At 41.9% G+C, this 11,647-nt stretch overlaps 1 protein-coding gene across 1 annotated transcript in view; it reads left to right on the top strand.

The window, feature by feature from the left end:
- The first annotated feature begins 649 nt into the window (after positions 1-649).
- klf13 (Kruppel like factor 13) overlaps positions 650-11,647 on the top strand; it is a 31,050-nt gene continuing 20,052 nt past the window's right edge. The window contains exon 1 of the mRNA XM_084335537.1: positions 650-1,371. Within this exon, the coding sequence (XP_084191663.1) occupies positions 930-1,371 (442 nt within the window). The 5' untranslated portion in view covers positions 650-929. The remainder of the gene's footprint in view (positions 1,372-11,647) is intronic.

The following is an 11,647-nucleotide window of genomic DNA, read 5'->3' as shown; positions in this document are numbered from 1 at the left end:
GACACCTTGTGATTCAGTAATAACGGCTAAGAGTTCTGTTCTTCCTTACAAACATAGATACACAAATGTTCTAGAATGTTTGGTTATGACATCATACTGTGCCATCACAAATGTTCTAGAATGTTTGATTATGACATCATACTGTCACATCACAAATGTTCCAGAATGTTTGATTATGACATCATACTGTGACATCACAAATGTTCTAGAATGTTCTATTATGACAAATAAGACTGTATGACTTTATCTAAATCCAATCAATATTCCTAATGCCGTTTCAATGTAAGGTTATAAAAATAAACATATAAACATTCATATAATACAATAACCTAAATATATAGATTTGGCTCCTCTACAAATTGGTTTTCCCTTACAAGTTCCACCTTATAAAACCTAGTAAAAATCATAATAAAATAACGTCGCCGTTGACAGCAACCCCTCCCTCTCTGAATGCATCGTGGCGTCCGTGTTGTGAAACGTACAAGTGGCCGAAGTTCTACAGTTTTAATGGTGCATTTGGGGACACGCAGTATCCAATGAGCGAGCGGCCACTCTGACGAGCCGCGCCGGCCGGCACGCCCCCAGCATGGACCCCAGCAGCAGGAACAGGCGCTCACTGGAGACAGACACTAGGCTGGAGAGTGTATTGAAGCCGCGATGGGACTTATGACATCTAAGTTTTCAGACGCATTCTCACCAGAACCATTTCACTAAAGAGAGACCCTTTCGTTTAGCTTGTCTACATTTTTATCCGAAACGTCTCTCCGTTAGGATGTTGGTGTTATTGGAAAGCCGGGTATGATCATAAAGTCAGTTCTCTGATGAGAGCGACCACCACCACACAAAGGGAACCACGGAACAATTACTTTTGACAAGCTATCATTTTTCGAATGTTGTAAGGAAAAACGTTGGGCCGTTACAAATACGAAATGGATCACTTTGCTGCAGAGTGCCTTGTTTCAATGTCCAGTCATGCAATTGTCCACGGTCCTAAAGGGAATAGGGAGATGAAACCAGAAATCGCGTCTGCTCCAAAGAACGGGGAGGAAATAAGAGAACCCATTGTGAAAGACAACTCCTCGCTTTTTGTGGTGGCAAGAATTCTGGCGGATTTTAACCAACAGACTCCTAACAATGTTGCCGACCAGGCGAAAATAAAGGAGGAGAACATACCGAACCTCATAGATGATGATGGACATTCTGCCACACCTACTACCATCTCCGACCCTGCGCTCAAACAAAGAGGCAAACGGCTGAGAGGTCGAACTGAACACGAATCACCTCAGAAAAAGCACAAATGCCACTATTCAGGTTGTGAAAAAGTTTATGGCAAATCATCCCACCTCAAAGCCCACCTAAGGACACACACAGGTCAGTTTCATTGGATGCAAATGTTTGTTGCTTTATTGAAGATGAATTGGCAATGAGTTCCATAGCATGCGAAACTGTATACAATTATTAAAAGTGAGTAAAAGTCATTTTACAATTATATGATTTTCATACAGTCAATACGATGTATTGTCAGCCAGCCTAGTGCTAATAATAATAGTAGCATATACAGAGTATATCTTACTGGTTTGGTCAATGCATTTATGTTCATGGGTAGTATTTAAATCAATGGAATCAAGTTGCTGCATTGATGTGAAGCATATTGGATTGTTCTTTTAAGTTGGACACAACTTTCCGAAATGCCCTTTTATCTTCATATGGGGGAGGGAGCCACAAACACTGCCACTCCCACTCGCGACAGCTCCTTCAACCCCAATACAGTCCTCAGCTCAGATGAACCCCATCGCTGGGTTAAAAACCCGGACTGCGGTGCAGAACACGATCACACTCTGTCTGTCAAACACCGTACATGTATTTTTTTTTAATGCAAATCCAGAGTCAAGAGTTTGGTGAGCCTCGTGGCTGCAGACAAAAGGTTTATAGAGACTAATCAAAAGATAAAGCCAAGTGAATAGATGTAATGTCTAAGATACAACTACTGGCATCAGCAACATGATGTAATGTGGTAGTTTCTCAACAATTATGCATGTAAGACTGTATGCTAGTGAATAGGCGTCCATACTACTACTGGCATGCAGAAAGTTATCAAATCCATCTGGCAAGTTGTAGTACCGTCACTGCAGAGAGACGGGTCATCAACATGGGAGAATAGAAAATCCAAATCACCATTATGTCACATTTGACCTTCTTGAAGGACTATTCCTCTGATAGTGTCTCTTTGCATTCCGTGGGAAAGGCTAGACTGAAAAGAAAGATGTAGATCAAGGGTTGATAATAGTTATGCAGTCGCCTGTCTGCCCAGAGCCCTTTGTTGTGATGTGCCACACCCCCACAGACAGACTGCCAGCTGATCTGGCCAGCAACAGACTCAGCTAGCTGAGCCCAGACGTAAGCAGCCATATAGCTGACAGTCGATCCCTATGCTTTATAGTCTGGAGTCTATTCAGCCCTGAATGTGTCACACACACTCCTGCATCCACTTTGACTCGAACATAGCCAATGTAGCTTTCTACAAAACTAAAGAATGAACATTTGCCCCTTTTTGACAAAGTAGCATTCAGCACGGGTGTTTGTTCAGTTTCATCCCCACTAGTCTATATAGACTAAATATGATTTGGTTTCATCATCAGCTATTACCAGTCAACGTCTTTTGTGCACCAGCTGCAGATTGATGTTCAGCATGACTGATTTCAAGTTGGTAATGGGGGTCATTGTGGGCTGTGTTGTAGGCAGACACGCTTAGTTTGCAGTTCCACAGCATATCTGTTTATACTATAGCATAACTGTTTATTTCAGACTCCTTTAGCTGGACTCGGGTTCCTTCATTGAGTGCTTGTCCTTATCCTTAGGGGTGCGTGTGCATGTGATATTTTTTATTATGTATTCAGGTGTGTTGCTATTGTTTCACATGAAAAGGAAACATTTGTCTGATTAATCAACAAAGGGGAGTCATACTGTTCTATTAACATTCCTATGCATTTCCTTTTCAACATAAATGCCTCTAATCACTCCCCCCAGTCTTCTCCCCATCTGGTGTTACTCCTCACTATTATCCCGGCCTGCGCTCCTCCCCTGATAGGCTTCTCGTTGGGCACAGATCTTCTGTATCTGTATGTGCTCCCCCTGTGTCTGGCTTTGCAATTGAGTTGCAGTCTGGGCAAGTCGTGAGGAGTGTTTTCTGCTCATTTGTTTGGGTGAGGATGTGGGTCATCTGAGTTCACTGAGTGCACGTTTCCTCTCAGCCACTACTAGCGGAGCAGGGAGAGAATGGATCCCTGCCTATAGTTCCAGCCAGACACTGCTATCCAAGCGACAGGGGAACGCCGTGTTACAGAGAGAAAATACAGCTCCAGGGAGCAGGAGTCGTTGTTATCTCCACTAGGCGGAAGCCTCTGGGGGAGATCATGTAATCGGTTGTGTCTGTGCATCTGTCTGTCTATCCGTCTGGCCGTACGTTTCACAAACTACAAGGCCGATTGCTCTTATATTTGTTGTGCACATCCATGACCGCTACAGGAAGAAGCCTATTGATTTTGGTGAGCCCATGACCTTTCCTCTAGCGCCACCATCAGTCCAAATATGAATTTCCTACTTGTGAGCATAACTCGATTTATCGTATTGATAACTTGAATAGCTTTCATTAAAAAAATTTTTTTTTAAACTTTTTTAATCAATTAACTCTTGATTTTGGTGACCCCATGACCTTTCCTCTAGCACCATCTGCCAAACCTTACATTTTAGAATGAGTGTATCTCGAATGCCTTTCATTAAAATCATATAAAATATGCGGTGCACTAGGGCTGGGCGATATGACCAAAAACGTTATCGCGATAAAATTATAAAATTATTTTCATATAATTCGATATCGATAATTATCGTCGATATAATGTATGTCAAGTTTAATTAACTTATTATGCTGCTGCGAATGTCTCGAGTCGAGTTGATGTCGTCATCAGTCCGCGCACGTTAGAAGTTAGCCGACAAGCGGAATATCTCATGGCAATGTAATAAATATGACACTAAAATACTCTCTTCCGCCACAATATATTGAAACGACGTCCACTGTATACCCCACACTACTATGAACGTGGCCTCAGAATTCACAGCGCACACATACTCTGCACGTAAATATATAAAACGTCGCCGTGCAAGCTAGTTAGCCTAGCCAGCCTGTTGTCTTATTATGCTGCTGCGAATGTCTCGAGTCGAGTTGATGTCGTCATCAGTCCGCGCACGTTAGAAGTTAGCCGACAAGCGGAATATCTCATGGCAATGTAATAAATATGACACTAAAATACTCTCTTCCGCCACAATATATTGAAACGACGTCCACTGTATACCCCACACTACTATGAACGTGGCCTCAGAATTCACAGCGCACACATACTCTGCACGTAAATATATAAAACGTCGCCGTGCAAGCTAGTTAGCCTAGCAAGCCTTGTTGTTGAGTGAGTCCTACCTCTCTACCCAGAGGTGCAGCGCTGGGTCTCCTTCCTGGTCTCCTTCGCTCTCGGCCATCTCCTTCACCGATTGGTTGTTAGTGCGTGCTCATATCCAAGCTTGGAAAATCGATATATCGAAACTTTGCGACCACGTTTCATGTTTATTTCGAGGAAATAATTTATCGCGATAGTTATCGTTATCGTTTTATCGCCCAGCCCTACGGTGCACATTCATGACCCCAGGAGGAATAATCCCATACATTTTGGTGTCCCCATCAAACAGCATTCATCCGAATCGTTTCCAATTTGTGGTGTACATTCATGACCCCAAGAGGAAGAATCTTATACATTTTGGTGTCTCCGTGAATTTTCTTCTAGCCCCACCATCAGGCCAAACTTTCAATACACAAATTAGTGTATCTCCTGATCCGATTTCCACCAAACTTCACAAATATATGTGCTTTACAATGTAATAGTGGAATCTAACTATAAAGGAAGGAATCTCTGTGTGTCTGTGAGTCTATATGGCACGAAATAAACTTTTTGACTCACCGGCCAGTAGGGATGGGTATCGTTAGGATTTTATCGATACTACTACTCTTATCGATACTGCTTAACGGTTCGGTACTTTATCGATACTCTTATCGGTTCTTTTTGGTTCTTTTTTTGCAAGAAAAAAAGACAATTAATTAAGAACAGAATCAACATTGCTTTATTATTTATAAATACAACTTTATAAATAAGTATTATAAATAAATATAATTTCTTCAGCAACAGCAGCAGCAATGTTCTTTTATATAACTTTATAAATAAATATAATAAATTAATATAATTTCTTCAGCAACAGCAGCAACAATGTTTTAAATGTGTCTGACTCTGAATTATAGACTTTTTATAATAAACAACAAATGCAAAAGGCTAACAGAACTGTGACACTGGTTCACCCTATCCTCTGTCATCCTTCCTCTAGCTGCTAGGGATAAAGGACTTTGGGTGGTGGAGGGAGGTAGAGGGAGGATGTGGTGGCCCTGGGCTCACTGGCCTGGGACATAGTGGCTGACGCCTCAGCTTGACGATCTATACAAAGTTTAGATTGTAGTATTTGTAGCTAAACAATTGTTTTGTTTATTAGCCTATTTGTAATAATTCGTTATTAGCCTAGGCAACTCCGTATCTTGGCTTACGGTTACGGCTGCAGTGGATGCAGATGGAACACTGCGCGCAAGGCAGTCGAATACGCGCATTTCTGCACACTAATATCATGTTTTGCCAACAGATGTTTTGATAAATTGATTTGCTCGTATTGCCACCCTTACTGGCAAATGTTTTGTTGCACTTGTGGCAACGTGCATTGTCGGCATTGACCCTTGTAAAGTATATCCATACTTTAGAACGCTTCGCTCTATCCGCCATGATCACGACTCAGTGCATGCAGAGCTGCTGTCTGTGTGCAGAGCGCTATAGCACGGGGCGTCGGGGACTTTCATTAAGGAGTACCCGTATGTAGTACCCGGATGTCTATGTGTAGCACTAGCGAGCGACTCGCGAGGAGTGTGTGTAATAATTGACTCGCTGGCTGCGGCTCGCTTCTCGTGCAGAGACAGAGAGGATCGTTCGCAACTTTTAAATAATAATAATAATAATAATAATTTCTCTAGAGTATCGATAGCAGTACCGAGGACGTCAGAGCTTATAAATACTCCGGTATTTTCTAATATAGTACCGGTTCCCGTTTAAAACCGGGGTCCGGGGGGCATCCCTACCGGCCAGTGGCGGGTAGATGGGAAAAATCTACCCGCCAAGCATATTTCTTACCAGCCAATTTTTTTATTTTTTTATAAAATATATTATATAATCATACTTGTAGTTGTATTATCTACGAGACATCGCCACCACGCAACAAGTCAAAATGCTCGCTATGTGCAAACAGCTCCACTGTCTGTGTGTATACTCGAGTAGCCTCCAGCTCCAGCAAGGATTTTCCGGCGCTGCAGCTGGACCCTATACTCTGCGTTGTTCAAATCACATTCAGCATTGCCCTCATGCGATGGAAGCCAGGGGCTCGAATATGCATCGAATCAATGTTATAAGACATTGATATAAGGAGCTATCTGTAGCTACTGCTAGCCGGCTAGATAACGTTAAGACAACGCCTCAGTGAACTATTTAGTTTACTGGGACATTTCGTAGTGAGCTAACGTGAGCTAACGTGAGCTACCTAGCCAACGGAGGTAGCATGCACTACTAGACTATTGCTGGAGCATTTGTTGATATCAGGAGCTATCAGTAGCTAGCCGGCTAGATAACGTTAGATAATGCCTCATGTATTAAACTAAAAGTGAATAGTTGACTGGGTCATTTTGAAACGGTAGCTAACGTTAGCTCACGGAGGTCCCACTGACTAGAGCAGTGAGCTGACTGCCCGAGGCAATAGCCTCTGTGTTTACACGTGTTTGGGAGGGGCAGGAGGAGGAGGAGGAGCAGGGCGCCGCAGCAGGTCTGTGTGCTTGAGACAGAACGCAAGTGAGAACTCCGCTAAGAATTGGATCATGTTTTTCGATTGGTTTTCACATGACTATTTGCTTGCCCGCCACATGGCGGACAGACCTCTCAGTCTCACTCGCCAAACGTAAAATCTGCCCGCCAATGGCGGGTGGCAGGCTCTAATTTCGTGCCCTGTGTCTGCCTGCCTCTCGATAACCGTTTGTCCGATTTGCTTCATGCTCGGCAGGTGTATTGCTGAGGATCAGGAGAGTGCAGTGTTTAATTTTGTGCCATTTGGCCAGCTGGTGGTGCTATAACAACAAACTATGTTTTGACCTGTATCTTTTGAAATGTAACTCTCCGAAACAAAATTATTCTATGGGTCCAGATTAATCGATCCATGTACGCCAAATGGCCCATTTGCATCTAGATATATTTTTATTAGAGGTGGGCATAGATTAATTTTTTTAATCTAGATTAATCTATCTGCAATCCTGGATTTAATCTAGATAAAAAAAAATTTAAAAAAAATGCCGAAGGCATTCAAAATATGTGTGTTCTACCCAAATAATGACCAGAAGTAAGTCCTTACTTTTTCTTTCCTCCTTATGTTTCTCAGGCCAGGTGGCCCATTACACCATGAGCCCATCTCCCGTTTCCAAAATGCATTACAGACTGTTTGAAAAAGCTGTTTTGCTATGATAATTGGTAATGAAATATCAAAATAATGTTCAATAAGATGTACTTGTGTTTAATAAGTTGTTTTATTCAGAAGTTAACACAAATAAATAATATTACCAGTACAGTATCTAGCACACTCTCAGGAGCAAAACAGAAAGAAGCAGTTGATCAGCCAGTCAGCAGTTGATCAGCCAATGCAAATCAACTGCTCCAGTGGAGTTGCTCAGTGGCCAATGGTGTCAACTGTGGTTGTACTGGGCAGCTCCCAGGTGTGAATGGAACTGTGTGAATGTGAAGCAGGGCGTTCCTGAAAAAGAGCATCTGTGCTCAGCGAACCTACCCTGGGTAGATTAAGGTAAAAAAAAAAAAAATATTAAAAAAAAAAAAATCCGTTAACGGCCAAGCTCTAATTTTTATACAAAGCATCTCTGGACCACGCCGAAAAAAGTTACCTTTTCAGATTTTTGATATTCCTTACAGTGTTGCTAATAGCTGGCCCTTTGCTCAAATGCTGTGGGTAGGGCTCATATTACAAGGCATTTCACATCTCCTGAATGCTTTGTGCTGTTTCAACCACATTTGGTTGACATGTGTTGTTATGATGTGTGACAATGACAAATTTGGTGCCATTTGGCTTATAGGTGGCGCTGCGTATACTGTAGGTGGAGCCATAATGCTCCTGTCTGTCCTTTGCATATCTTGAGAAGAACCATTCATCTGATCAACTTCACACTTGGTGGGTGTATTGCTGAGGACCAGAGTTGAATGTGTAGTTGATTGGATGTGTGGTTCTCTACTGCAAGCAGCAATACCGCAGTTTTTGACTGCTGCAAGCAGCACTTCCAGAGTCCAAGCAATCGGCCATGGGCACATGCTCCGAACGGCAATGTTTTCAGTGCTCTAGTAGGAATAATGCGGGGAGATCTGCTTTCATTGGTCTATGTTTGCCCTGGCCCCCACATTTAAGCCCCGCCCAATGCATAGGCTACTAGAGAAGAAATATATCTTCTAGTGTGCCTCCTGTTATTCCCCAACGCTTATTTATCCCAGCTTTGAGCCCCCTCTGCAAATAATATATCAGAGTGCAACAGGAACTCAACACCAAACTGCACATTAGTGTGCACTGCCAAAAAAAAACTTCCAGGAATAGCTTAAAATAAACTTGACCCCATAATAAATTCCAAGAGAGAAACGTAATAATCTGTTCACTTAATTATCTAGAACTATGTAATGACTATAAAACCTCTCCTTGTTTTGATTCTGTTTTTCCTTTTTCAGTCCAGGTTCATTGAGGTGGAAAGGTTGGTGAGACCGAAGGATCCCACCTCTGTGTATTAACCATATTAACCATAACTTCATTTGATTACATGTCCATTAACTTTTGCCTTAACAGTAATGACATTAGGCCATTAGACATGTGACCTGCCCACAAGGTGCAGTGTTTTCTGCTCCACCAAAACACGGTGCACTATCCATTTCCTAGATATTATTTTTATTCAACGTTTTAACACATATAGAAACAAAACAGACAAGATCCGAACTCCCTGTTGCAAGACATCAGACATGCACAACAACAACAAAATAAAAGCTAAATCATGTCAAGATTGACAGGTACATATAGCAGACCCAGAGTCTGAGGTATTTAGTCATTAGTCTGATTGGTGAGCTTGTGATGGTACCTTGTGGTTTGCATCATTGCACGCTAGACTAGTTCAGTAATGCTGTTGGTTCAGATCTAGAGACCAGGCTCATCCATTAGCTGTTCAACTCTTCCTAATGTAATGTAAAGTAGTGGTAACCGCGTATAGAGGTAATGTAAAAATGGCATACAACACAAATGGATTATCAGCGTATATTATGATAACCCATACGTAGAAAACATATGTAGATAACATATGTAGAAACTAGGGATGCACCGATCCGATATTGGTATCGGTATCGGCCGCCGATATCAGTAAAAAATAGCTGGATTGGGTATCGGTAAAAAAAATTATATATATCGGATTTCTTTTTTTTCTTTTTTCTTTTCTTTTCTTTTTTAAAATAATAAATAAAATAGGAAATAACCATTCAGTACATTTATATCTATGTGTTAATTTGTTACATTTAGTTTCACTAAGTTAGGAAAGTAATGTTTTAAGTCAAGCCTGATGTTGCCTTGCACAAAAGAATGACCCCAGTCTCTTCCACACAGTGACAATAAGGCATACAGTTTATTAATTGAATGAATGAAGTTTATTTTCTGTCTTTGTTTACAACAAATCAAAAACACACTTGTGATCCTTTACAATTCTTAAAAACAAAATATATATAATTATTATAAAAATTTTTTTTTAAACGTGGATAAAATATATATATTTTTTAAAACTTTTTAGTAAAAAAAAAATTGGACAATGGGTATCGTATCGGTATTGGCCGATACCCAAACCCAGGTATCGGTATCGGGACTGAAAAAGTCGGATCGGTGCATCCCTAGTAGAAACACAAACTGAATCAAATCAGTTTTTTTCGCTACTTCTCCTATGCATTCTGAGCAACCATCACCAATTTTGATACAAAGCATCTCTGAGACCAAGCCCCAAAAAGTGACCTTTTCTGATGTTTCATATTCCATACAGTGTTGCTGTTGCTATAGTTGGCCATCAATATTTGCTCATATTGGCTAAATCACAAGTTTTAATAGTCTGTCCTTTGCATATCTCGGGAACCATTCATCCGACCGACTTCACACTTGGTGGGTGTGTTGTTGAGGGAAGTGCAGTGTTGAATGGGACGTTGATTGGTTGCAGGGTTCTTGACAACGCTGCAAGCAGCTATAACACGGTTCTTGATAACGCTGCAAGCAGCACTTCAGATAAAGTCATGTTTTTTTTTATAAAAAAAAAAAAAAATCTCCCTCCTTTTTTTTCCGATTTTTTCTCCCATCCCACTGTTAGTCGTTATGCCAATTCCCAACCCCCTTCCTGGTTGTTGCACACTTTCCCCTGCTGTTGGTCCGGGAGGCCGGAGACTGTCACATGTTTTTCCTCCGACACATGTGCAGCCAGCCGGCAGCCAGCCTGGCCACGCAGATTCTCACTGGGAGAGTGTAACGTGTGGGAGGCCGCACTACCTCTCTCCAGATCCTACCCTCGCTGAGCAGGCGCCCCGACTGAACTGTAGGGGTCGCTGTCCACAACGCCCAGGACCCACCCGCCAGCTTTCCCCACCCCCTAATACTGACAATTGTATTAGTGTGAACGGCCAAGCTGGTGACAACGCCGGGAGCTGGATTCGAACACGCGAACCCAGCGTCTCCAGCGTTGGTGACGAACGCAATCTCCGCTACGCCACCCGACCGCACAGATAAAGTCATGTTAAAAAATAACTGGTCACATGCCCTGTCCCTGGAGACTTGTGAGTTTCTTTCAAAGTCAAACTGAAATCTAGGCAGGAAAAAAAAAATTATTCCAAAGGCAATCAACAATCATGTTTATAATGGATGATCACATAATTACAAGTTCTGCCTGTCATAGATGAGTAAACACAGGTGTAACTGTAAAGAATAATGAACTAAGTTATGAACTAACTAATAATTATTGTATATCTATGGTTACACCTATGTTTACTGTTTACCCATCTATGACAAGTCAAAATGTCTGCTGTGAAAAGGGCCTTGCCACTCTAAAGGCTTATTTATGCTGGGGAGGTGCACAGCGTGAAAGTGTTAAGCAACAGCATGCACCTTTATGCACCTCAGCATCAACCTTAATGTCCATAGGAAACATCTTTGTCATCTGAGGGAAGCACGTCTGAGTGCAGGGCGTGGCTGCTGTTGTTACTAGGCTACTATAGAAAACCCATCAGAAGTGAGGTGCTCTTTTGCTAAAAGTGTAGTTCAACCTCTAGCACTCAGCGAAACGAATGACGAAGCCGGCCCTGAAAAGACAGTAAGTTAACAGTAGACAAAATTAAAAACATACGTATGGTAGTCAACGGCGAGAGACAAATAATTGTGTGATCCCGTTTGAATTGTGCCATGAATTCCA

The sequence above is a fragment of the Notolepis coatsorum genome (assembly GCF_963971535.1).
Source record: "Notolepis coatsorum genome assembly, chromosome: 18".
In the NCBI taxonomy this organism is placed as follows: Eukaryota; Metazoa; Chordata; class Actinopteri; order Aulopiformes; family Paralepididae; genus Notolepis; species Notolepis coatsorum.
Note: the sequence above shows the minus strand (reverse complement) of the source record. Positions and strands in the feature narration are given on the sequence as shown.